The following is a 22,860-nucleotide window of genomic DNA, read 5'->3' on the forward strand; positions in this document are numbered from 1 at the left end:
CAGGCTGGCAACTAAGTCCTGGAGGAGCCAAATAAATAAATAAATAATAGATAAATAAAGTACTAAAAGAGAAAAAATAAATTACTTCTTTAAAAAAAAAATCAGAGAATATGGGCTGTTTTCCCAAGCACCAATCTAACGAACAGCATTATTATTATTACTGATTTGTACATTCTACTCTGACCTTCAATATATTAAGAACTGAGCTTCTAAAAAAACAAAGCAGGGACTTCCCTGGTGGTTCAGTGGTTAAGACTTTGCCTTCCAAAAAAAAAAGACTTTGCCTTCCTTTAATGCAAGGGATGTGAGTTGAATGCCTGGTCGGGGAGGTAAGATTCTACATTTCACCCAAAAAAACAAAACATAAAACCGAAACAATATAGTAACAAGTTCAATAAAGACTTTAAAAGATAAATTAAGAAACAAAGCGAACACACAAAAAACTAACAGGTCTCATCTTCACTCTGTTCCTAAAGGTTGTATCTGGCCACAGTTTAAAAGAAAAAGACTGACAACTCTGGGTATGGATGGCAGCACACTGAGGGGCCAGGCTTCTGGAAGGGGTAGGGTGAGGTGGAGTCATCATCATCAGAGACCAAGAGAGAGGGTGAGTCGAATCCCCTGGGTGAGGGGGGGCAGGTAGAGCTCAGCGCCAACTGTGGGCCTTGGGATGAGCACACCAGCTTTTGCATCAGACCAACCTGCAGTGCTGGAGATCTGGGTTCAATCCTTGGGTTGGGAAGATCCCCTGGAGATGGCAATGGCCACCCACTCTAGTATTCTTGCCTGAAGAATCCCAAGGAAAAGGATTCTGAAGAGCTACAGTCCACGGGGTCACAAAGAGTTGAACACAACTGAGTGATTAACACTTTCACTTTCAACCTCAGTTTAAAATCTGCCTCTGCCATTACCTACGGTGAGAATTTATACAGTCACTTAAGCTCCCTGAGCCTCAGTTTCTTAATCTGTAACATGGACTAGCAACAGCACTAATCTTGTAGATTCTACTTTTGTGAAGACTCAGTGGATGATAAAGTTCTCATTGATGCCTGGCAAGTCATCAACAGTAATGAATAATAATAATGGTAAATATAGACATCAACAATAATTACCAAACCCTTAGACTTTAAAAAGATAACATTAATTTCAAAGTGAACCATAGCTATTACAAGGATCAGAAAACTACATCTCCACCGTCAGTTTAATACTCTTTCCCAATAGACCACCAAACCTGGATCACAGTTGATTTGGTCAGCTTAAGTTAAATAAATGAGAGAGTCGATTGATCTCGCAGTCCTGTGTTTATTTCCTCATGCATCAAAGGCACCTTGGTAGGTGCTGGAGATTCAGGAGTGAATAAGACAGGTGAGGTTTCTGTTCTGAAATTTCAGAACCAGGTAAAACAAGTGATCACATAAGGGACCAAGAGGATTTTAATAGCACCAAATACTGTGTAGACAATAAAATGGGTTGATGTGATAGAATGAATGGGTGGCAGGGAAGTCCTGCTTAGGCAGTGGCAATTAAGGGGAGCTCTGAGACTTGAAGCCAGTCGTGCTGAGAAGTGGGGGAGCCCCAGGCCAAGGTCCTGGCTCCCTTGGGGCAGAGAAGTGGGGGTCAGGAAGGTGGTTGGAGCTCTGTGAATACCAGAGGGAATGACATTCTTAGATGTGGGAAGGCAGGAGGGGTCAGCTCACCTGAGAAGGAGTTGCTGTGGGTGAGAAGTTTCAATTTAAGTTCAATGGGAAAGCCAAGGAAGAACGTCTTAAAGTTAATCAGATGATGCAGATATTTAAAGCAGGACTTCCCTGGTGGTCCAGTGGTGGAGGGTCTGGCTGCCAATGTGAGGGACATGGGTTTGGTCCCTGGTCTGGGAGGATGTCACATGCCACAGGGCAACTGAGCTGGTGTACCACAACTAGAGCTCGTGTTCTGGAATCCTAACTCTAGAGCCTGAGTTCTGAAATGAGAAGCCAGAGCACTGCAGCTTGAGAGTAATCCTCGCTCGCCACAACTAGAGAAAGCATGCCATAAATACATATATAAATAATAAAATCCAACAAAACAAACATATAAAGCACACAAAGATTTCCAAAGGGAGGTTGGCTTTGTCAATGGCTGTTACTAGTCAAAGTCTATTAGCCACGGCTGCTTATTCTGCAGGGAGTAGGGATGGGCCCTGCTTACTTTTGACTCAGTGAGGCTCAGGTTTTAGGTTGCTGAGATTAAGCCCCTTTAGAAGTCAACATATTATTTATTTGGATGTATTAATGCCATTAATCCCTTCCCAGTCCTTTCTTGCTTGCCTGGGATCCACTTTTCCTCTGTCTGCCCATCTGTAATCCCAGCTCTGCTCTCTTCAATGTTAATCTCAGCAGGTGATCTAATTTTCTTTATTTCTCACTTTTCATGGTATCCCTTATACGTATTTTTAAAGATAAGGCTCCTAAGCTCAGAACCTTGTTCAGAGTCACCTCGTGTTGGTAGCAGAGCCAGGCTTTTAGCTTAAACTCATTTGACCCCTCGCTATGGGAAGGCAGTGGAGATCAAGAAGGCCTTAGGGAGAAATTTGAGTAGTACTGTGAAAATACAGATAATGCTGTATACTCAGGAGGATGGGATATAATAAAGGAAGATATAATGACAGTAGAGAGGAGCTTGGCAACTCAGATAAAGCAAGGAGAGAGACAGGCTCCTGAGCTTTATAGCATCTGCCATCTTTATAGGAACACCCAGCGGGTAAGCAATGAAGAGTAGGGTTGTCAGTATGACACAAGGGAGCTGAACATAGTCTCAGGTGTCTCCAAGATGTGCTGGGTTGGGAGTGGAGACAAGGAACCCAGCCACTGACTTTGTTCAGAAGCAAAGATCTGAGAGAGGCAGTGGTTAGGAAGATCAGATGAGGTTGTATATATGAGAACATGATGGAAATCGTGAATTTTGAGGATCATGCTTCCACAGTTTGAGTCACTGATCTTGGTAAGTGGAGCCTTCCGGAGTCTGAAGACAACTTAGCATCTTGGTGGGGTTAGGGGGAGGGGGAATTCTTCTTTTTCTTATTTTATTTTTTAAAAAATTATTTTAAATTTCTTTTACTTTTGGTTGGCTGGGTCTTTGTTGCTGCTCAGGCTTTCTCTCTACTTGTGGTGAGCTGGGGCTACTGTCCAGCTGTGGTGCTCGGGCTTCTCCTTGTGTGGCTTCTCTTGTTTCAGAGTTCTAGGCACGTGGGCTTCACGGCTCTAGGCACCCAGGTTTCAGAGTTCTAGGCACGTGGGCTTCAGGGCCCTAGGCACGTGGGCTTCAGAGTTCTAGGCACGTGGGCTTCAGTAGTTGTAGCTCCCAGATGCTACAGCATACTTGTGGCTCTTGGACTTAGTTGCTCTGCGGCACGTGGGATATTCCTGGACTGGGGATCAAACCTGAGTCTCTTGAATTGTCAGGCCAATTTTTTTTTTCAGCACTGAGCCACAAGGGAAGCCCCCCTTTTCCTTATTATTTCCCCTTTAAATGCAAGAGGAAACATAGCAAAAAACAAACAAAACATGGTGATAAATGATCCACAATTTAATATACCTAACAGCAATCTCATTTTGCATATTATCTATGTTTTTTACTGGAGTATATTGTCGAATATGCTACATGGGCAGTCACGATGCCCATAATAATTCTATTTCCTTTTGGCATCACATAATAAATGCTTTTACGCATTTCTTATCAGTTTTCACAATTAAAGAAAATATTCTACCCTATTAAAGTTCCATCTTACAATTAGTATTCCATTTGATTAGTGTTAGAGCATGTCTACATGTTTATTTCTAGGCAGTTGTATTTTTGTGAAGTTTTGAAATTCGGTGAGATTTAAACATTAGTGGTGTAAAGAAAGAAATTGTTGGCAAATGTATGCTCCTTCATCTTTGCCTTGTTCCCCAACAGTTTTGAATGAATGAAGATGCCTTCTGCAGACTCTTGAGAATACAGCTCAGAAGAGTCCGAGAACATGAGTTTGTTGAAGGGGCAAAATCTTTAGATGACATAAAACTGGACCTTCTGGATTATTCTTTTCTTTTTTTTTAATGTGGGTTATTTTATTTTATTTATTTATTTTTTTAAATTTTATTTTATTTTTAAACTTTATAATATTGTATTGGTTTTGCCAGATATTGAAATGAATCTGCCACAGGTATACATGTGTTCCCCATCCTGAACCCTCCTCCCTCCTCCCTCCCCATACCATCCCTCTGGGTCATCCCAGTGCACCAGCCCCAAGCATCCAGTATCGTGCATCGAACCTGGACTGGCGACTCGTTTCATACATGATATTCTACATGTTTCAATGTCATTCTCCCAAATCTTCCCACCCTCTCCCTCTCCCACAGAGTCCATAAGACTGTTCTATACATCAGGGTCTCTTTTGCTGTCTCGTATACAGGGTTATTGTTACCATCTTTCTAAATTCCATATATATGCGTTAGTATACTGTATTGGTGTTTTTCTTTCTGGCTTACTTCACTCAGTATAATAGGCTCCAGTTTCATCCACCTCATTAGAACTGATTCAAATGTATTCTTTTTAATGGCTGAGTAATACTCCATATGTATGTATATGTACCATAGCTTTCTTATCCATTCATCTGCTGATGGACATCTAGGTTGTTTCCACGTCCTGGCTATTATAAACAGTGCTGCGATGAACATTGGGGTACACGTGTCTCTTTCCCTTCTGGTTTCCTCAGTGTGTATGCCCAGCAGTGGGATTGCTGGATCATAAGACAGTTCTATTTCCAGTTTTTTAAGGAATCTCCACACTGTTCTCCAGAGTGGCTGTACTAGTTTGAATTCCCACCAACAGTGTAAGAAGGTTCCCTTTTCCCCACACCCTCTCCAGCATTTATTGCTTGTAGACTTTTGGATCGCAGCCATTCTGACTGGCAATGTGGGTTATTTTAAAAGTCTAATTGAATTTGTTGCATTACTCTTTTTATGTTTTGATTTTTTGACCTCGAGGGGTCAAACCTGTACCTCCCACACTGTAAGGTGAAGACTTAACCACTGGACTAATAAACCAAGGGAAGTCCTTGGGTTATTCTTTCATGATACTTTTTATCACGTGCATGAAGTGAAGTGAAGTGGAAGTCGCTCAGTCGTGTCCAACTCTGCGACCCCATGGACTGCATAGTCAATGGAATTCTCCAGGCCAGAATGCTGGAGTGGGTAGCCTTTCCCTTTTCCAGGGGATCTTCTCAACCCAGGATCAAACCCGGGTCTCCTGCATTGCAGGCGGATTCTTTACCAGCTGAGCCACAAGGGAAACCCAAGAATACTGGAGTGGGTAGCCTATCCCTTCTCCAGGGGATCTTCCTGACCCAGGAATTGAAGCAGGGTCTCCTGCATCGCAGGTGGATTCTTTACCAACTGAGCTATGAGGGAAGCCCCATGCATTCGTGCTAAGTTGCTTCAGTCCTGTCTGACTCTTTGTGACCCCATGGACTGTGGCCCGCCAGGCTCCTCTGTCCACGGGATTCTCCAGGCAAGAATACTGGGATGGGTTGCTATTTCCTTCTGCAGGGGGTCTTCCCGACCCAGGGACCGAACCTGCATCTTTTAAGTCTCCTGCATTGACAGGAGGGTTATTTATCTCTAACATCACCTGGGAAGCCACTTTCTATTATAAGGGCTCCTAAATCTTGTAGGTGAAGGGAATAAGGGACACATTTCAACAATCCAGATGATGATCAAGGCCTGAATAGTGGAGACAGAGTGGACAAAAGTGGATTTGAGAGATGCAAAATTGAAGTATAATAGATAGGACACAGTATACACATGGATATTTGGGATGAGGGTTGAGGTGACATTAAAGATGAGTTTAATGTTTCTAGACTGTTTGTTTGGATATCAGTGTCTCTGAGCAAGATAGAGGCTATCACTTCCAGAAGGAGTTTGTTTGGCAGAACATAGAATAATTATCAAGGCATCTGAAAATAGTTCCATTCTCTGCTAAGTATAGGATGATAGGCTCTACTTTTGTGTAATGGTTAGTTTCATGTCTCAGAACGCAAAATGTAGAAACAATTAGTTTGAAAAATTGCTACTCTGAGGTTGCTCTGAAGAAAGTAGAAGAAAGGGGACACTTTGGTGAAAGACACCACGCTGTTTCAGACTTCATCATAGCCTGGGTTTAGCTAGAAATATGGTCTCACTTTGGGGGAGATTTCAAAAAGTTCGGAGAAAAAAGGACACTATGATGCTGGAGGCCCTAAAGGGAGGCAGGGGCCCTGACCCTGTTTAGAGGAGTCTGGGGGAGGGCTAGCCTCTCAGGTAACCCGGCACTGAGACAAGGGAGTAGGGAGGGGGACTGGATTGGGCAGGAGGTATTCTTGGAAGGACGGAGGTTCAAGCAAATCCAGCTGAAGCTTCCACATGGCACTGGGATGAGGTCAGAGGAGCTCATGCCAGGCTGGAAAGAGAGGAACAGAGATGGGGATGTGCTTTGCGGTTACAGGTCGTGTGAGGCTCTGTATGCCATGGGGTGAAGACCCAAGTAAGAGGGCAGGGCAGTGGGCTCAGTGGGGACAAGAGGCCCTCAAAAGGTGTTTCAACAGTAGGCTGAAAAATTGGTCCAAGCAGGAAGAAAATAAAAGGCATTGAAGGAAAAAATATCACAAGAGGGACTTCCCTGGTGGTCTAATGGTTAATGACTCCTTGCTTCAGGGGAAGGGGTTCAATCCCTGGTCAGGGAACTAAGATCCCACATGCCAAGCAGTGCAGCGAAAAAACAAACTGATCAAATAGGGGACAAAAACCGAGAAGAGAAAAGACAGGCAAAGGACTCTCAGAAGTATTCTGTTGGCTGAAGAAGTGAATAAAAAATGTCAGATGACATTTTCATAAAATGATGGGCTTTTTAGGACTGTTTTGAGAATGAATAAGGAAACAGTGTAGACGTACCTGGCAGGGGCAGGAGGGGATTAATGATGACAGTTGAGAACCAAAGGCCTGGGTGATCGTTGCAGCAGACTGGATACGGTAAGAAATGTTGGAGAGCTCACCGCAGCACAGGGCATGTTGGAGAATCAGGCTCGGAAAATGGGCAGCAACTGGGACCACAGCCAAAATGATGCCACAAAACTGGTCTGGGAAGGTGCTGGCTATTGAGGCTATTAAAGACCGGCTGTCACAACCCATTTGGCTGTCTGCACTGGGCCTTGGGTGCTGCCAGTGCTGCTGCCCACAGCCACAAAGGATGGCAGCCCGAGTGTCTCTGATGGAGGTGGGGTACCCTACCTCTCCAGCTGCTTGGAAGCCGGAGGAGCCGGGATGAGGCACGCTCGTCTACAATGGGAAGTGAACTCTGTCCATCAAGGTAGAGATTTCCCAGCTAGTGGAAGGGGCATCAGTCAAGTTAAAGATTTGTTTCAGGTTGTAGCAAGGAGACTAACGATAACAGTTGGAGAACTGCAATTGTTTTAGAGGAAAATGAAGACAGCCTGTGCTGTCAGTGGCGATGGGAATGGAGAAGAGGGTGCAGGTTGCAGTGAGTGCTGCAGGTGAATGGAGTTTAATGACTACTTAGATGCAGAGGCAAAGGGAGAGCTCAGATGCCTCTGAATGCCTGTGGCTTCAGGAATTGAAGAGTTGCACCTCCATTAATCAGGCGAAGGTTTGATCCCTGGTCAGGGACTCCAGATCCCACAAGCTATAAGCATAGCCAAAAAAAGCAGCTGGTCTTTGTGAAAGAGCGATAGAGAGAATCCCAGCAGGGATGCCCTGGTTCTAGTTATTCATTCTTATGTCCAGCCCCTCTGTGTCCCTTTCTCCTTTCAGAGGACACAGCCCCCTGGCCCTCACAAACATTCCATGACCTAAGCAGAAGCTGGAGTTGGCTGCTCTGCAACCAAGGGTCCTTATGGATACCCAGGCAGAACTCTGCAAATATGTGACGCCAGCTATGTGAAAACCGTTCTTCTGCATCGCTGAAGTGTTCCTGCAGTGTGAATGACCACCGGAAAGGGGTTTAAAGGAGGTGATTTCTGCCGAGGGTGGAAGGAACATCGACGGCACCAGCCGCCTGGCCCTGAGCACCTGCACAGTTGGCGGCCAAGTGGGGAAGCTGGGTTCCACCCAGGCTGGACCTCAAAGTTCTTACTTACTAAGCTAGAGGTTCTCAAACTTTTGAGTCTCAGGATCCCCTTATGACCTTAAACACTGACGAAACCAAAGAGTTTTTATGGGACTTGCATCTATACATATTTACCACTGTGGAAATCAAACTGAGACATTTAAAAGACTTTAAAAGAACAAAAATCCATCACGTTAACATAAATATTTTTATTCAAAGTTAGTTTTTCAAAACAGAAGTTAGAAGAGTGGCACCGTTTTACATTTTTGCAAATCTTTTTATATCTGACTTAGCAGAAGACAGCTGGATTCGCTGCTCTGCGTCTTCATTCAATACGTTGCTTTGGTTGAAGGAAAAAAAGAAAAACTGGCCTTTTACAGACATGCAGCCAGAAAAGGAACTTCGTGAACCTCCTGAAAGTGTTTCTATTACTCCCACAAGTCCTCAGCACACACTTTGAGAATCACTGCAGTAAATTAACCCTCCTCTTAAAGGCTAAGAGACTGAAGTAGTGTTAAAACTGGCAGTTCCGTTCACGGCCAAGGCATTTTAAACAAATTACAAAGGGTGGTGGTGGAGAAGGGAAACCTGAATTCTCCCGTTAACTCTAAATGACACTGATTTCCAATTTGAGTTCACACATTACTCCACTGCCAGCCAAGATAACATATTAATTTTTTTTTCAAGTTAACTTTTCTAAACTAAACTGAGAAAGCGACACGTCATACACAAAGTTAACACCTGAACAGCGTTCTCACAGTTTATAAGGCCTCTTTCTGTGCCCAGATGATCCTGTTTAGTCCTTGGCAGCCACTTCACGGAGGAGGAAGAGCTCGGAGCAGAGAGACCACTCGCCCAAGATCACCATCAGCAGCCAGGCTGTGGACCAGGCTTCCTCGAGACCAAGCGACGTGCTTGCAGGACGATCCTGCTTTGGCTCTGATGAACAAACGTCTCACTTTCAAAACCTGGCCTTCCACCCTAGAAAGGGGCGGGAGGGCTCTTTACTTGCATTCACTTTTTGCACATACACAAGAGACAGCGTCTGTTCTAGAATCCAACTGGATTTTATTTCACACAGAATACAGTATGGCTGCCGGAATAGCAAACTGAAAAGACAAAGCAGAAGAGACACGGTTCTATCTAACTTATAATTACGTAACAGGAGGGCAAGTCATTCAGTGGATAACAAAAAAACAGTTGAGCTTGATCGAAGAATTCTCTTTTTCTAGTGCCCATACCTGGAAGACAAAGTAAATTATTAATTCATTCCTTATTGTGATTCCCTGTTTGAGACTGTAACACCTGCTAAAAATATATCCGCCAATCTGGTTAAAACTTTGAAGACTGGGTTACAACCCTGGTCTCTGCCCGTTTCAGCCTACCAGCCTCCTGTAACATTGTCCCTACCACCCTCTTCATAGTGATGGTCCCCCACTCAACTGTACCCGCCTGACTCTTTCCAGGTGCCAGGCAGATGCAGGGCAGTAACAGGGAGGAGTCACAGCTGATGCTTGTGAAAGGGAGCTGCACCTGATGGCCAGTAAGTGGCTAAGACAGCTTGAATCCTCTGCCCCCCTCCCTGTGGGCCGCCTCTTCCCCTCAACTCCCGTACTCGGGCTAGTTTAGGGTAAGGCTCGTACAGAGAACAGTAACCGAACAGCCTTCAGTGTCAAAATCTATCACCAGTTCCAATGACAGCCCTGAGTCCACTGAGCACCGCAGAAAGAGAACTGTCGAGAAACGAGGTGTGGATCTCAGGGCCTTTCTGATTTCCCCAGAGGCCAAAATTTGGCTCCAGAAAGATTATAACCAATGACAGGACATTTTTTCCACATATAAGATTTCTTGAACACAGAATCCATTATTATCTTAATCTTTTGTCCTGGTTCTTAGCGGGTAGTTCGCCTCTAATGAAAATACTTCGTTACACAGATGGAGACCAGGGCACCAGAACTCTGCATCACTGTTGCCATCATCCTGAAAGGCTGCTAGATTCTTTAAGCACTCCTTATAAGAAATTCGCTTAAATATTCTCTAAAAAAGTCCTCACAGGGTAGAGCTCCAGCTTGTTAGTGAGAATAACCTGGAAGTTATCCATCAGATTAAAGCATGCTGAAATGAAATTTGCTTCTTATGAATTTGTTTTCCCAGGGCACTCATAACCACAGCCAGGCAAAGTCACCAGCTGGATAAAGCGACAGGGCCAAGCCCAGCAGGGGGACTCTTCACACCCCCACTTCTTAGGCTCAGCCCTGGGCATGCGTACGGGCTACGTGAGACAGTTTTGGTCTGAAACGGCACCCTGAGCCTGCTCCACGGCACAGTCAATTACAAAGGCCTCTCGAGAACTTCGAAAATCCCCCTTTCCATTAAAAATTTGATAAATTAACTGAAAATTCAACAGATAAAAAAGTGTTTCACAGAAAAACACAACAGGCATAAAAACATGAAAAGCGGCCCAACTTTACTCAAAGTTTTAAAATATACAATTGAAAACTGATTTTCACCTGTCAGTAGCTAAGATGAAAACGTCTGATAACAGAGCACTGGCAAGAAATGGAGAATGCAGTCTTCTGCTTCACTGTTTGTAGGGGCTGTGAATTAGTACATATTCTTGGGAAAGGAAAAAATCTGACACTATCAAAAAATAGAAACATACATACTCTTAAACCAGAAATTCCTCTTTTAGGAATTACTAGTCCAGACCGACCATTTGAATTTTTGAAAATTTGCATGCCATGTATTAATTACACGCTACTACAATTAACAGCAGCAGCAATAATGATTTAGTTGAGATAGCCATAAACCCTGTATCAGAATTAATCCCTGTGAGATAAACCAATGAAACAGGATATAATTCTAGCCCAAAGCAAAGACAGGTGACATGAGTTAGCCCCTGGAGCCTTATTGATGTGATTGTGGAAATATTTAATAGCTTGCAAAATGAGAATTTGCAAGCTTCTACTACTACGTCCAAAGACCCTACCTAGATGGCTGGCAAACTCTAGGCTGCAAGTTTCTAATGTTGGTTCACCTTATGCGTTTTAAACAGACACGAGTCCTTGTCTAACCGAAAGCTAGTTTACGAACCGAGCATGTTTTATGTCTTCATCTTCTAAAACTGTGCACCCTCCAGCTTGACGTGAGTCCAAGAATGGCACTGACCACACAGCCCAACCTTACGTACAAAGTGGAAACAGCCAGGGACACCTACTTTTGGAATTCCCACTCTCTGTTGTCCAACGGACACACCTGCCGTGTTTTGAGCCAGCGAGAGATGCAGTGGAAGTGAAAAGCATGCTGGAAGAAAAGATACATTTTATTAAAAATAATTCTGTGCAGGCTCAGCCGTCTACGGACAATACGTCTCAAGGGGAGCAGGGTGGTGATATACAGCGGCTGGAGAACCAAGGCAGGCAACACACAATGGGAGACAAGAAGTCTACGAGGGGTTACACCCGGTTAGGTACCAGGCCACGGCCCACGAAACGTTTGCGAGGCTTCGTTCCTACCAAATGAAGCACACGTTTAGGACGCATGGTGGGTGTTCACGCAATGAGGTCTCTTCCCCTTTCCTAAGGTAAGATGGAGTGGGGCTCCCTGGGTCTTGTCGGCCTGGAGGGGAGGCTTGCTTTCCTCACACACAGGCAAAAGGAGGCCCTCAATCATCCGCACATTTCAAATTGCCCACTCTTGGTCTCCAGCTCCCTCCCCATCCTGGAGAAGGGAACCCCAGGAGGAGAGGGTTCTCCTTAGCACATGGCAGTGCATCACTCCCGCCAACCACCCAGAACTGCGATGGGCACGTCCCCGACCTTCCACACCCAGCTCAACACTGCCCAAAGGACTGTATTTGCAGATTTGCTCATAGAGGCATTGATATTACAAAAGCTTGGTACTTAACAAGCCTCTAGTAGTGGGTGAGACTTTGTCTTAAAAAAGGAATCAGATAAAAAAAATCAGGGTAAGAGGAAGCAGTGTGATGGGCATTCTGCATGCAAGCAGCTGGAAGAGCATCAAAGGGCTGGTTCCATGATCCAGATGGGAAGTAAAAGGGCGAAAGCACCAAGAACGCTGGGCGCTGACAGGGAATGAGGGGTTGGCCTTTGGGTTTGGGGAAAAGCAAAGTCTGTGCGTGTTAGGGACATGCAGATGCTGATCACAGCACTTCTGCAATGATGCTTATCCTCCAGCCCTGCTCGTGTGAGCAGCATCAGGATGGAGCAACAAGGGTCCCTGCATCTGAGCCACGACGGGTCGGCTGAGGTGGCGACTGGGGAGAAGTGCTGACACCCCAACACACAATGAAAGTTTGGGCAGGCCTGGCTTACAGCCCTGAAACCTGGTCAGTGTGTCTACCCAAACATGCATGGAACTTAAAGAATCATAATGTGGATTATCATCTGTGAAAACTGACTTTCCACACAGACAGAAACAGAATGCAGTGATGAAGACTAGAGTCCATACTAGTGCACTGGGGCTACTCAGGGACAAAGACTCCCAAAGTGACGGCCCTTTGCAAGATCCTTTTCGTCCTGATGCTCACCTGACTTACGGTGAAAAAGAGGAAAAACAACATTTCCAAAGGGCAGAAAATGGAGGCATTTTTTCAATCCCCAGGCAATGGGGACAGGCTCACCTAAGGGCATTCAGGACCCCCTTCTCCCTCCCAGCTGCCCCACTAGGCTCTTTGCCAGTGTTCAGGGTCCTTGTACTTGCGCCCCACCCTGAAGACGGAGGGAAAGAGGGGCTGCAAATGAGGCTGCTGGGCCAGGACAGCACCCCTGAACATCCTCGATCCCAGCTTTCCTCCTGCCAACAATCTAAGACCTATCAATGGACGTACCCAGCAGCCTCAAAACGCACTGCCTGGTGCTTTACACTTAACAGGAGGGCTATGAACACCTATCACCTCACTGGAGCCTGCAGCAACCCTGCCAAGCGTGACGGGTATCACCATCTTCATTTTACAGACGTGAAACTGAAGCCCAGATGAGTTAAGTGACGTGCCTAATTCACAGAGCCTGTCAGTGTCATAGAAGACCCAACCCGGGAACCCAGGACTAGTCCAAGGCTTCAGGCACACCTGCTGCTCTTTCTGGTGGCAGGTTCTCTGAGTGTGACTCTCCTGAGTCAAATTTAAGGAGCAGCGCACTGCTTTTCCTTCCACCACAAAGTGACATGGTTCTCACTCTACACCTGGATGCCACAGAGAGCCAAGAGCCCAATATGCTTTATTCTTTATCCTCGAAGGTGGCACATGCAGTCCCTTGACCAACAGGAGCTACTGTGAGACTGCCAAAGGGACCTGCAGGAGGTATTCTAGGCACTTTTTTTTTGAGCAGAGAAAAAGGTTTATTGCAGGGCCATGCAAGGAGATGGGTGGCTCATGCCCCACCCAAACCCTGAACTCCTCTAAGCATCTTTTTTTAAACATAAAATCATTTCATCCTGATTATGATGCTAAGCAGTATACTAACAGCTCCACTTCATATGAGGCTTAGAGGGGCCAATACCTTGCCCGCAGCTGCCTAGCAAGTCAGTCACAGAGACAGGGAGTGGTGGTCTGACTCGAGTGTGGCTTCTTAGGCCTGTGTCATGCTGGGAGCTCTCAGTCCCCTGGGCACAGGACACCCGGACAGGACATTTTTAGCTCATATGACTGGGACTACATGGCTATAAGGATGAATTTTTAACGTGCTGGAAATAACATATTTCATGTCTATTATCCTTCACAGCTGTCACTCCCTGGAAGGCTGTACATTCAGTCCAACGAGGCTGCACAAAACATTTCTGTCACGAAGCACATTTAAAAAAAAACCCAAATGCTAACTTGGTACATCTGCCCCCTCCACCCCGACCCCCCAGCAACATTCACAGGAATGCTCAATTTATTCACCTAACTTAGTTCCACAAGACACTCAGCCTTTAAGAAAATCTGATAAGAAAGTAGAGATTTCCACTAACATAATGTTCCAGCGATTGTGCCGTAGGCTTTGAAGTCAATTCTCAAAGATAAAGCCCAACAATGTTGCTGCGGATGCTGGTATACTTCATAGTTGAGACGAACTGCTGCCTCTTAACTCATACTTTTTACAGGTGAATAGTACAATGGTTTTATATGCCTTTTTTTTTTTTGCTATCTGTGTACCTTTGTGGAGAAAGGTGGGCTAGTCTTTTTTTCCCTAGTTACAAGATGGGCAGGCAGGAGAAGCGGTACAAGCCACGCTGGGAGGAAAAGATATTGCCTTACGTTACAGACGCCCCACGCCACGGTGCACTCTTCAGAAGTAGCGGACGCCTGGTTGGCTTGACATTCTATGCCTGTGGGAACAAGAGCGACACGATCACTGGCCCCACGAGCAACCACCTTTGACCTCCAGTGGCTCTACCCACACGGGAGGACATGACAGGGCAGGGGGTGATGATGATGGCCTCAACGGGAACAGAATCTCAAGTGGTTAATTAGTCATAATTGTTTTTTAATGAATGTGGAAAGGGGTGATGAACAGAGAAGGCAGAGCTGACTTAACAGCACGCTTTGCAAAGAATTCCTCCCCTGATTCAAAAACAGAGTAACACAGCAAAGGGCGCTTTCTAAGTCTCAACGTGACCTGACTTGTCCAAATGACAGTGATTCCTCATAATGTGGTAAATTTAGTAAATTTTTAAAGCCACCTCCTAACTCTTGGTGTTCTGAGAACTGGCATCTTCTCTACGCGGGGTGAATGTTTGCTGTTGGGCCCTTACACCACCCAGGTTTGCCACGTGAAAGCCTCAGTGACAAGCTCCAGTCCCTGAAGGAGTCAGGCAGACACATGGAGCTGGGACAGAGCAAATAAAAGGGGTGTAGAGGGCTGCGGATGCTCTGTGCGAGGACATCAGAACTCAGGTCCTCAAAGCACTGTCAGCACAGCAAATTTGTGAGGCCGACAGGTTGGAGAATTGGGGTCACCAGCTGTGATGCTTACTGTCCCGAGACGTTTCTGACCAGTGAGTGGAACAAATTACTGCAAACTACCCGAATATCCATTTTAGAGGGGGAAGGGAGAGAACTTAAATGGAATGAAAATTTGACTGAGATCAAGAAAGGATGAGTAAAGCTCTATTGGGGATAAATATTCCAAGAACAAAAATTACTAACGTGTAATTTGCTTTCTCTGAAGGTGGTAACTAAATGGAGTCTTCTTTCTGATGAATAAAAAGCTTCGGGAAAGACTATTTAATAGGAGGCAATTATTTCAAACTTTCATAGGTGGAAGATAGTAAAACTGTAAGAAAATAATGCTGAGATGTTAACTTGGTCTTGGGAAGTGATATATAACATAATAATGCTTTTCCTGAATGGCAAAGGATCTGAAATCACAGAACTTCTTTGCTACCCAGATTCAGTTTAAAGAGAGTAACTGGTTTTCCTTCTGAAAAAAGTGGAGAACCTAGGGTCTATGTCATATATTCAAAATACATAGTGGGAACTTCCCTGGTGGGCCAGTGGCTGAGACTTTGTGTCCCAATGCAGGGGGCCTGGTGTGATTCCTGGTCAGGGGACTAGATCCCACATGTTGCAACTAAGACCTGGTATAGCCCAATAAATAAATGAAGATTTTAAAATATTAAAAAAAAAAAAAGAATGCATGGGGTCTGTGAATGTACCCTGTTCAAAGAGATGGCAGAGAAAAGAAAATCTGATGTTCTTCAAGTGGAATCCTCTCACTTAGATGTGGACCATGTATTAAGAAATTAGCTAAGTAAGAGGCACAATTATTACTATTTAATAATGAAACTCTTTCAAAGTATATTACCATGTTTAAATTTTTCTAGGCCTACATATGTTTAGGGGGCTGTCTTTCTATGCCAAGTGCAAACTAGGCTCTCAGTACTTGAATAAGGAAACAAAAATGGCTTCTATAAATAGAGAGAATGGGGGCCAAATATGTATCTATTCTTTATCAGAAAATTCTTAACAAAGAACAACAATAAACTGTACAGCACAGGGAATATAGCAAACATTTTATAATAACGTCAAAGGGAGTACACGCTATACTTTCAATCACTAGGTTGTACACCTGAAACTAATAAAATATTCTAAGTCAGCTACACTTTAACAATAATTTTAAAAAGCAGAAATAGGACTGCAATCTAGAATGCCAGATAAAAGGGGATAAGGCATGAAAAATTACTAAAGTGTTCTCAAAGATAAAATGTTTTCAAGCTTTCGGTTCAGAGAGTGAGCATAGGGGTTTAGTCGTTTGCTTAAACAGGGGAAGAAATTGCTCACTGTCAGCCTAAAGCAGACAAAAAAGCAGCATGCAACAGGTTCTTATCAGACCCCTGCAAAGGCAGAAGTGTATTTCATGTGACTTACAAAGCTTGAGGACTTTAATACAAGGGCCATCACCACCAGAGGACTGCTAAAGAAGCAACAGCTTCTTCCCGGAAGTGAAGAGATTTCACCCTTTGAAAACACTGATGGATCTTTTTTGCGGTTTTAGGTTTTTGTGGTTTTAGGAAAAGACTAACTTATGGGCAAAGGCTGGGTCTAAGCACTTCTGGACAACCTTTTATCTGGGACAAGATTACCAGAGGTAATGGAGAAAATGACACCTAGCAGATTGCATTTTTCAGCAACTCTTAAAAGCACCAAGAAGCAGGGTAATGCAAAGTGAAGTCCGAGGCCATAGTAGGACATACAGTATCAATCTGGAGGCCAAAAGGGAAGTCTTCAGACCGAGAATGCTTTGCAGGTGGGTTCAACTGGAGCTCAGCCATAATTACTCATTTATTTACAACTATGTATATAATTATTCATTTAACGCCAGGCCGGAATTTGTTAGAAAATGGCCACTGCTAAATCAAGATTCTTATTTTCATCTTTAACGAAAAGTTTTTTTTACAAGAACCATAATTCATTTTTGAAAGGAAGACAAGTCTAGTTGTGGCGATCAGATTTCTCTTTAGTGTCTGTAATAAGCAGAAGGCTATGTTTCATAAGGGTAGAGACCCGAGCCCAGTTGCTGTTTTATCCTGGAGCCTTGCAAAATGCCCAGGGTGTGAATATTCATCAAATAATAAAACACACGACGTGAAATCACTTTGTTATAGGAGTTCAATGCTCTCCTTCTGCACCCAACATTTAAAATATATGATAAAGCAGGTGTCTACCTAAGAGCCCACATCAAGCCCTCAAGCGTTCAACACTAAGAGAAGACGGTATCAATGGCCTTTGTCTGTCACTGTCTTCTCAAGAAGTACATTCTCTTGCAACCAGAGACACACAATGACTTAATCACAAGAAGTTAAAAAAAAAAAAGTCAGGATTATATAAAATCATTAAGTATTTATAGAAGAGAGCCTCAAGAAACTAAAATTTTCTCTGGGAACAACTCCTTGTGAAAATGCACAGCCCCCTCCCCCCCCCCAAAAAAAGGGCAAGCATGTAATCAAAAACCCCACCCAAGCACATGTAAAACCGTGCATGTGTTTTTCTGTGATGGGTCTTTTCTATCTCCATTAAACATCATGGTAGCTGCTGATCTGCTTTGACTGTCGTGTGAAAAAGTGTTAAAACAGGGTCAAAACTCAAAGACACCAAGGGCAGTAAACAACCAACACAGACCAAGACTACTTTCCAACGCAAAATATTTGCTTTGTGCTTTCCAAGTTGCAGTGATCAGACTGGTCCCGTTTGTTTCTGTTCTTCACAGAGCAAGCACCTAGGGAGAGACTACTATGTACTAGAACACTACGCCCGATGCAGGAACACAGCTGTAAACAACACGGAATTATAAAGAGCCAACTAAGGTAAATGACTGCCACAGAATCTCAAAGGAAACTACAGGACATCTCGGAAACGCTTGTGTTTGTGTGTATGTAAGTACGGTCAGGGAAAACGTCTATGAGCAAGTTTAAGGTGAGATCTGAAGACCAACTAGGGGTTAGTTCTGCATGGCCTAATAAGTAGCCCTGGCCACGTATGGCTATTGAGCACCTGAAATGTGGCTAGTCTGAAATGAGACGCACTGGAAGTGTAAAATGCACTTTGAAAACTTAGTACAAAAAAGACAAAAAGTAAAATATTTCGCTTTAAAATATTGATTACATGTTGAAATTTAAAATATCCTGGATATAGGATAAAATACAAATCATCTGTTTATTAATATGAGTATCAGAAAACGTTAAATTATGTATGTGCCTGCATTTTTGACTTACACTTAGACAGTGCTGAGTCAGATAAAGATAGGTGGAGAGTGGTAGAGAAGAGATGGAGAAGATTCAAACAGGATATATAAGGGTTCTAAACAAGAGCATGGGCACTTCAAGAATGGAGAGGAAGTCAGAGGAACTACCAGAGTAAAGCAGGACAGCGGCTCAAGAGAAAGCCGAAGAGACAGGTAAGTCATTTAAAACTAAGTTACAACTTCAATTCTAGAAAGCTGCACATTCTTTGCGCTATTTCTGATTTCAATCAAACCATTTTAGTATCTGGATGAAAAAAGGACTGTTCCTGGTGTGACCAACATTCTGGCCCGTTACTCTAAGGATACTAACTTCCATCAACAATTAAAAGCAAACCTGCTACGTGTTGCCCACTATGTGTAATGAAATATGTGGAAATTGAAATGAAATTTCTTTAGAGCAATGAACTGACTACCGAGGTGTCGGCAGTGATGTCCTCTCACTACATTTGGGGCTAACACTGAAAATCCACTCTTGGGCCTCTTTTCGTCATAAATTTCCCCCAGCAAAAACTAGTGCTGGACAGAACGTTTTAGCTCAAAGTTAATTTTCTTTCTTTCACTGTTTTTGCCTTTGAGTGTGGTTACATGATGGGAAATAGGATCTAGTCAACAGGACCTGGGTGTCCACAATTCATTCTAAATGTGGCCCTGCCATCTTTAGGTTGAGCAGATTTATTCTGAGAGATGGGTATGCCTGCAGGATATCATAAAAAGCTACTTTATTTGAAACTAGATGTAGAAGGCCCCAAATGCTCTGACTATATTTCTTTGTGGAGAAGAAAATTGGTCACATCAGGATAGCCGCAATCTCTGTAACCTTTTCAACTCCCCCCCATCCTCCTTCAATTACTTACAAAGATCCATAATGTGGTTCCTGCAGATGGCACAGTTATCAACCACAATATCCCAGGCCCAGAGGGCTACTGCATTCCACTGCAAAGAGAAAAGGGAGAACAATGCACTCCACTCCTCGTAACATAGACACACACACGACACAAACCACACACACGCTCTAGGATTTCATGCTGCACTTATCATCTTTTTGGCTACAAGGGCCACTAAACAAAAGAGCTGCTGGATATCACCTTACTCTCATTTATTATTTCAGAGAGCAAGGGCTACACTATGCACACCCATTCTCCCAACAGTTGAGTATATGAACACAGAAATGAATGTCATCTTTTAATTTTTACCTACAGTTTAGGTGGCCATGTCAATGTAAACAGATCAGGAATGATGTTTAAGTGCCTGTTTTAGGTCTAATAATCACAAACCTGAATTATTGCGCAGGCTCTCCTGGCAGTTGCAGGAGAGCTCAATTTCTGTATAAATGAATATCTGCTCTTCAAGGCAACTCTGGAACCAGGAATAGGGGAAAGCAAGGAACAGAATGAACTAAGATGATGACTGGATCATAAAACGGGTAATCATGGGATAAGCGGATAACCAATCACGCAGTGTCAGTACACACCAAGGTCATCACTTAAATCTTACAAGATAATTGCACAACAAACTTTACAATTTTGTTTCCTATCTGCTTAGACTATTATATTAATTTCCGCAAGAGTTTATCTAAAAGTAGCATTTAAGTAACTCAACCTTCTGACTTCCGCAATTATAAATATTCCCAAACTCCTTTTCATCCACGAATCTGGTGCCACTTCCTAAACCTGCATCTCTTTCCAGCCTAATTCTCAGTGTCTGGTAACTTCTTCAGTACTTTTCACACGACAGCTTCAACTTGGAGGGGGAAAAAAAAAATCCTACTTCTATTCTTCAATATGGCTGCTAGCTGTACCTGAGCATGCAGTGCCCACAATGAAACGACAAAAAGCACCAGGAGGGGGAAAACTGTCAGGGTCTAGGCCAGATGTTGCAGGAACAACATCTTCCCTATTTCAGAGTCTTCATTTTGTACATATTTGTTTTACCTTAGTTGGGAATCGGCACTTTACTCCCAAACTGTACAGTTGCAAACAACCGTAAGGCATTTCATGCAAAAAGACACGTTCCACACATTTCTGCTTTTCCATTTCTACCAGGTCGTTCGCAACTAGTACTCAACTCTCGCTAAATGACACAAGGTTTGAGCTCACATTTTCTTTTTAACGAATTCCACCATGCTTTTTTTTTTTTTGGACAGGGGGTTTCTGGATATGACCGCAGGACCGGGGCAGCTTTGTGACAAACCTACAGACCTCTTAGAAGAGCCAAGAGTTACACTCGAGACACTTTCAACTTGGCAGGGGCGAGGGCCGGAGAGGGCTAATGGAGGCCTCGGTTAGGCGAACACCAGGTCGTGGTCCGTCAGAGGGACTCCAAGTTTCGCACAGGGGCAGGGCACGGAGATGTCCAGCCCGGGTCCTCAGAGGCCTCCAATGCGGTAGGACCTCAGGTTCCTGGCTTTCGCCGCACTGCCCCCATCCTCCACCCGCCGCAAGGCTCCGACTCCCCCCTTCCACCCACCCCACCCGCTCTTTCCCCACCCCTCCGCCACTCCAGTGACAGCTCAAGCGCTTGGCTCCTGCAGCCAAGTCGCAACCGCGCTATCTCAATAAGCACTTCCGTGATTGGCCCCTCAGCCTCTGAAGGAAACCAACACCGCCACGGACAGTGGGCCGCAGCCACGCCGATCAATCCTAAGGCCCGCCCCCTGGCTTCCTTTCCTGGTACCCTGTCCCAGGAACGCCCTGAAATGAAGCCCTTTCCTCCGCGCTTCGGTCATCCTCGGGCCTGCCAGCCAGATCCGCGCCTCTCTAGCTTCCCCGAGGAAGGCGCTGGCGAGACCCAACCTTTTTCACTTCAAAGCGCTTCTTGCCCGCGCCGCTGTTGGTGCCGCTCGGGGTATCCACATCCATCGCTGCCGCCATTTTGGAAACACAAGGCTGTCGGCCGGCTACTGCGCCTGCGCGCTAGCGCACGCTTCGCTTCCCCTCCCACCCTGGCACCTCCTCCCTCACCCCACCCATCACTGGCGCGCTAGGGGCAGGTAGGGGCGGAGCGTGTAGCCACGCCCCTTAAAGGCGCTGGCGCTGGTTTTCCCCCCCCAATCCTACCCCCTCACACACCTACCCCGCGTTGGCCGGGAGGAGGCGGAGGCCGGAGTGGCTGGGGCGGGGCGGGGCGGGGCCAGGCCGACGCAAGCGAGCCGGGTGGAGACGTTCGAAAGGACTCGCTCTTGTTGCCCTCCCCCGGGAAGCCCCCAGCCACACTCTCAGCTGGGGCGGCGGCTCCTTCCTCCGCCTGCACAGCGACCTGCAGCACCGGCTCCGCCTCTCGTTTCCCGGCGCCGCGCAGCACCCCCTGCCCGCCGGTCCTCGTCGCGTTCTTCCGGGGAAGGAGCAAGGGTGGGCGTCCCGCCTCCTGCTGCCGCTGAACCCGAGACCTCACACTGGGCTTTCCAGATACTGGTCGGCTTCTGAACCCTTCGGAGGTGCTTACCCTCCCTGAAAGGCCGTTCGATTTCCTGATTCCAATCCGGGAAATCCTCAGGATTCAGTGGGAAGATGGTCTCCCCTCCTGCCCAGTGCCCTCCCCAGGACTGAACTGAACAGGCATTCTCCAGCCCTGCCTTCACCTGCCCATGAAGGAGGTGGACGGAGGAGGTTTAGGAGCCTGGGAGGTGCCGGCTCCAGCCTACCCCAAATATACCAGTCCGCCCTGGATGGGTCTGTGGTTAAAGTGCACGATTTCATCTTCACTCGCTTGAGCACACTCTTCTCATTCCTCAACGAGTGCTCATCTTTCTCCTTAATTTCGGCCCTCTTTCCTCTAGTTGCGCTATCATCGCATTTGAAGTCGCTGCGCTTTTTGAAGTATTTGTGTGAGATATTTGCCACTTATTGTTACTGATCATTCCTTAACCGCAAAAGCACCTGTACTTTCTGTCACCCTCCCATCTCTAGATCAGGCTCCACTTTTTCATCTCTAATCCTGCAGAGGTATGTCTCTGCTCGATCACTCTTAAATCTTGTTTGAAACCTCATATTTTCTCTTAAAATTGAAGAGTGATGGATTGTGTTGACTCTACTGTTAAACCAGAAGATATAGGATTTGCTTCCTTGTCTTAATCGTAAAGAACAACAAATCTGTGGAAACACCACCACAGCTTTAACCAGACAAGAATATACAAAATTTGTGTGAGAGGAAACCGTACAAAGCAAGTTTTATTAATGATTCCATTTTAGGAATTCAGTTATTTGTTTTCCTGCCGGAGTATTGGAAAACAGAGTAAATTGAGGGCATATGTATCTTCATTCAACAAATTCATTGAGTATGTACTGAGTCCTGTTGTAAATGGGAGAGACACAGTGATGAGGAGTCAAACACCTGGTAGGGAAATAATATACAAGTCAACAAACATATCAGAAAATCGCAGGTATCAATAAGTCAAAAAAAGTCATGAGACTGAGGGGAGATGGAGGCAATATTAAAATAGGTGATTAGATAAGGCCCCTATGAGGAGTAACATTTCAGCTGAATTCCTTGCAAGGGCCTAAAAGAC

At 45.0% G+C, this 22,860-nt stretch overlaps 1 protein-coding gene across 1 annotated transcript; it reads right to left on the minus strand.

Moving 5' to 3' along the window:
* Positions 1–8,304: 8,304 nt before the first annotated feature.
* Positions 8,305–21,259, minus strand: RBX1 (ring-box 1). The gene is made up of 5 exons (XM_027540703.1): positions 21,149–21,259; positions 19,211–19,289; positions 14,372–14,442; positions 11,333–11,418; positions 8,305–9,356 (listed from the first exon to the last, which is right to left on the minus strand). The coding sequence occupies exons 1-5, from the start codon at positions 21,224–21,226 to the stop codon at positions 9,344–9,346; spliced, it is 327 nt and encodes a 108-aa protein (XP_027396504.1). The 5' UTR covers positions 21,227–21,259; the 3' UTR covers positions 8,305–9,343.
* Positions 21,260–22,860: the final 1,601 nt, after the last annotated feature.

Source organism: Bos indicus x Bos taurus, chromosome 5 (genome assembly GCF_003369695.1).
Source record: "Bos indicus x Bos taurus breed Angus x Brahman F1 hybrid chromosome 5, Bos_hybrid_MaternalHap_v2.0, whole genome shotgun sequence".
NCBI lineage: Eukaryota > Metazoa > Chordata > Mammalia > Artiodactyla > Bovidae > Bos > Bos indicus x Bos taurus.

Excerpts from the sequence above, each read along its gene's own strand:
- RBX1 (XM_027540703.1), bottom strand. The coding sequence starts at position 21,226 with ATGGCGGCAGCGATGGATGTGGATACCCCGAGCGGCACCAACAGCGGC. Across the intron at positions 19,290-21,148 it reads AGCGCTTTGAAGTGAAAAAG|TGGAATGCAGTAGCCCTCTG; the intron begins GTTGGGTCTCGC and ends TTCTCTTTGCAG. Across the intron at positions 11,419-14,371 it reads TGGCGTGGGGCGTCTGTAAC|CATGCTTTTCACTTCCACTG; the intron begins GTAAGGCAATAT and ends CTTTTCTTCCAG.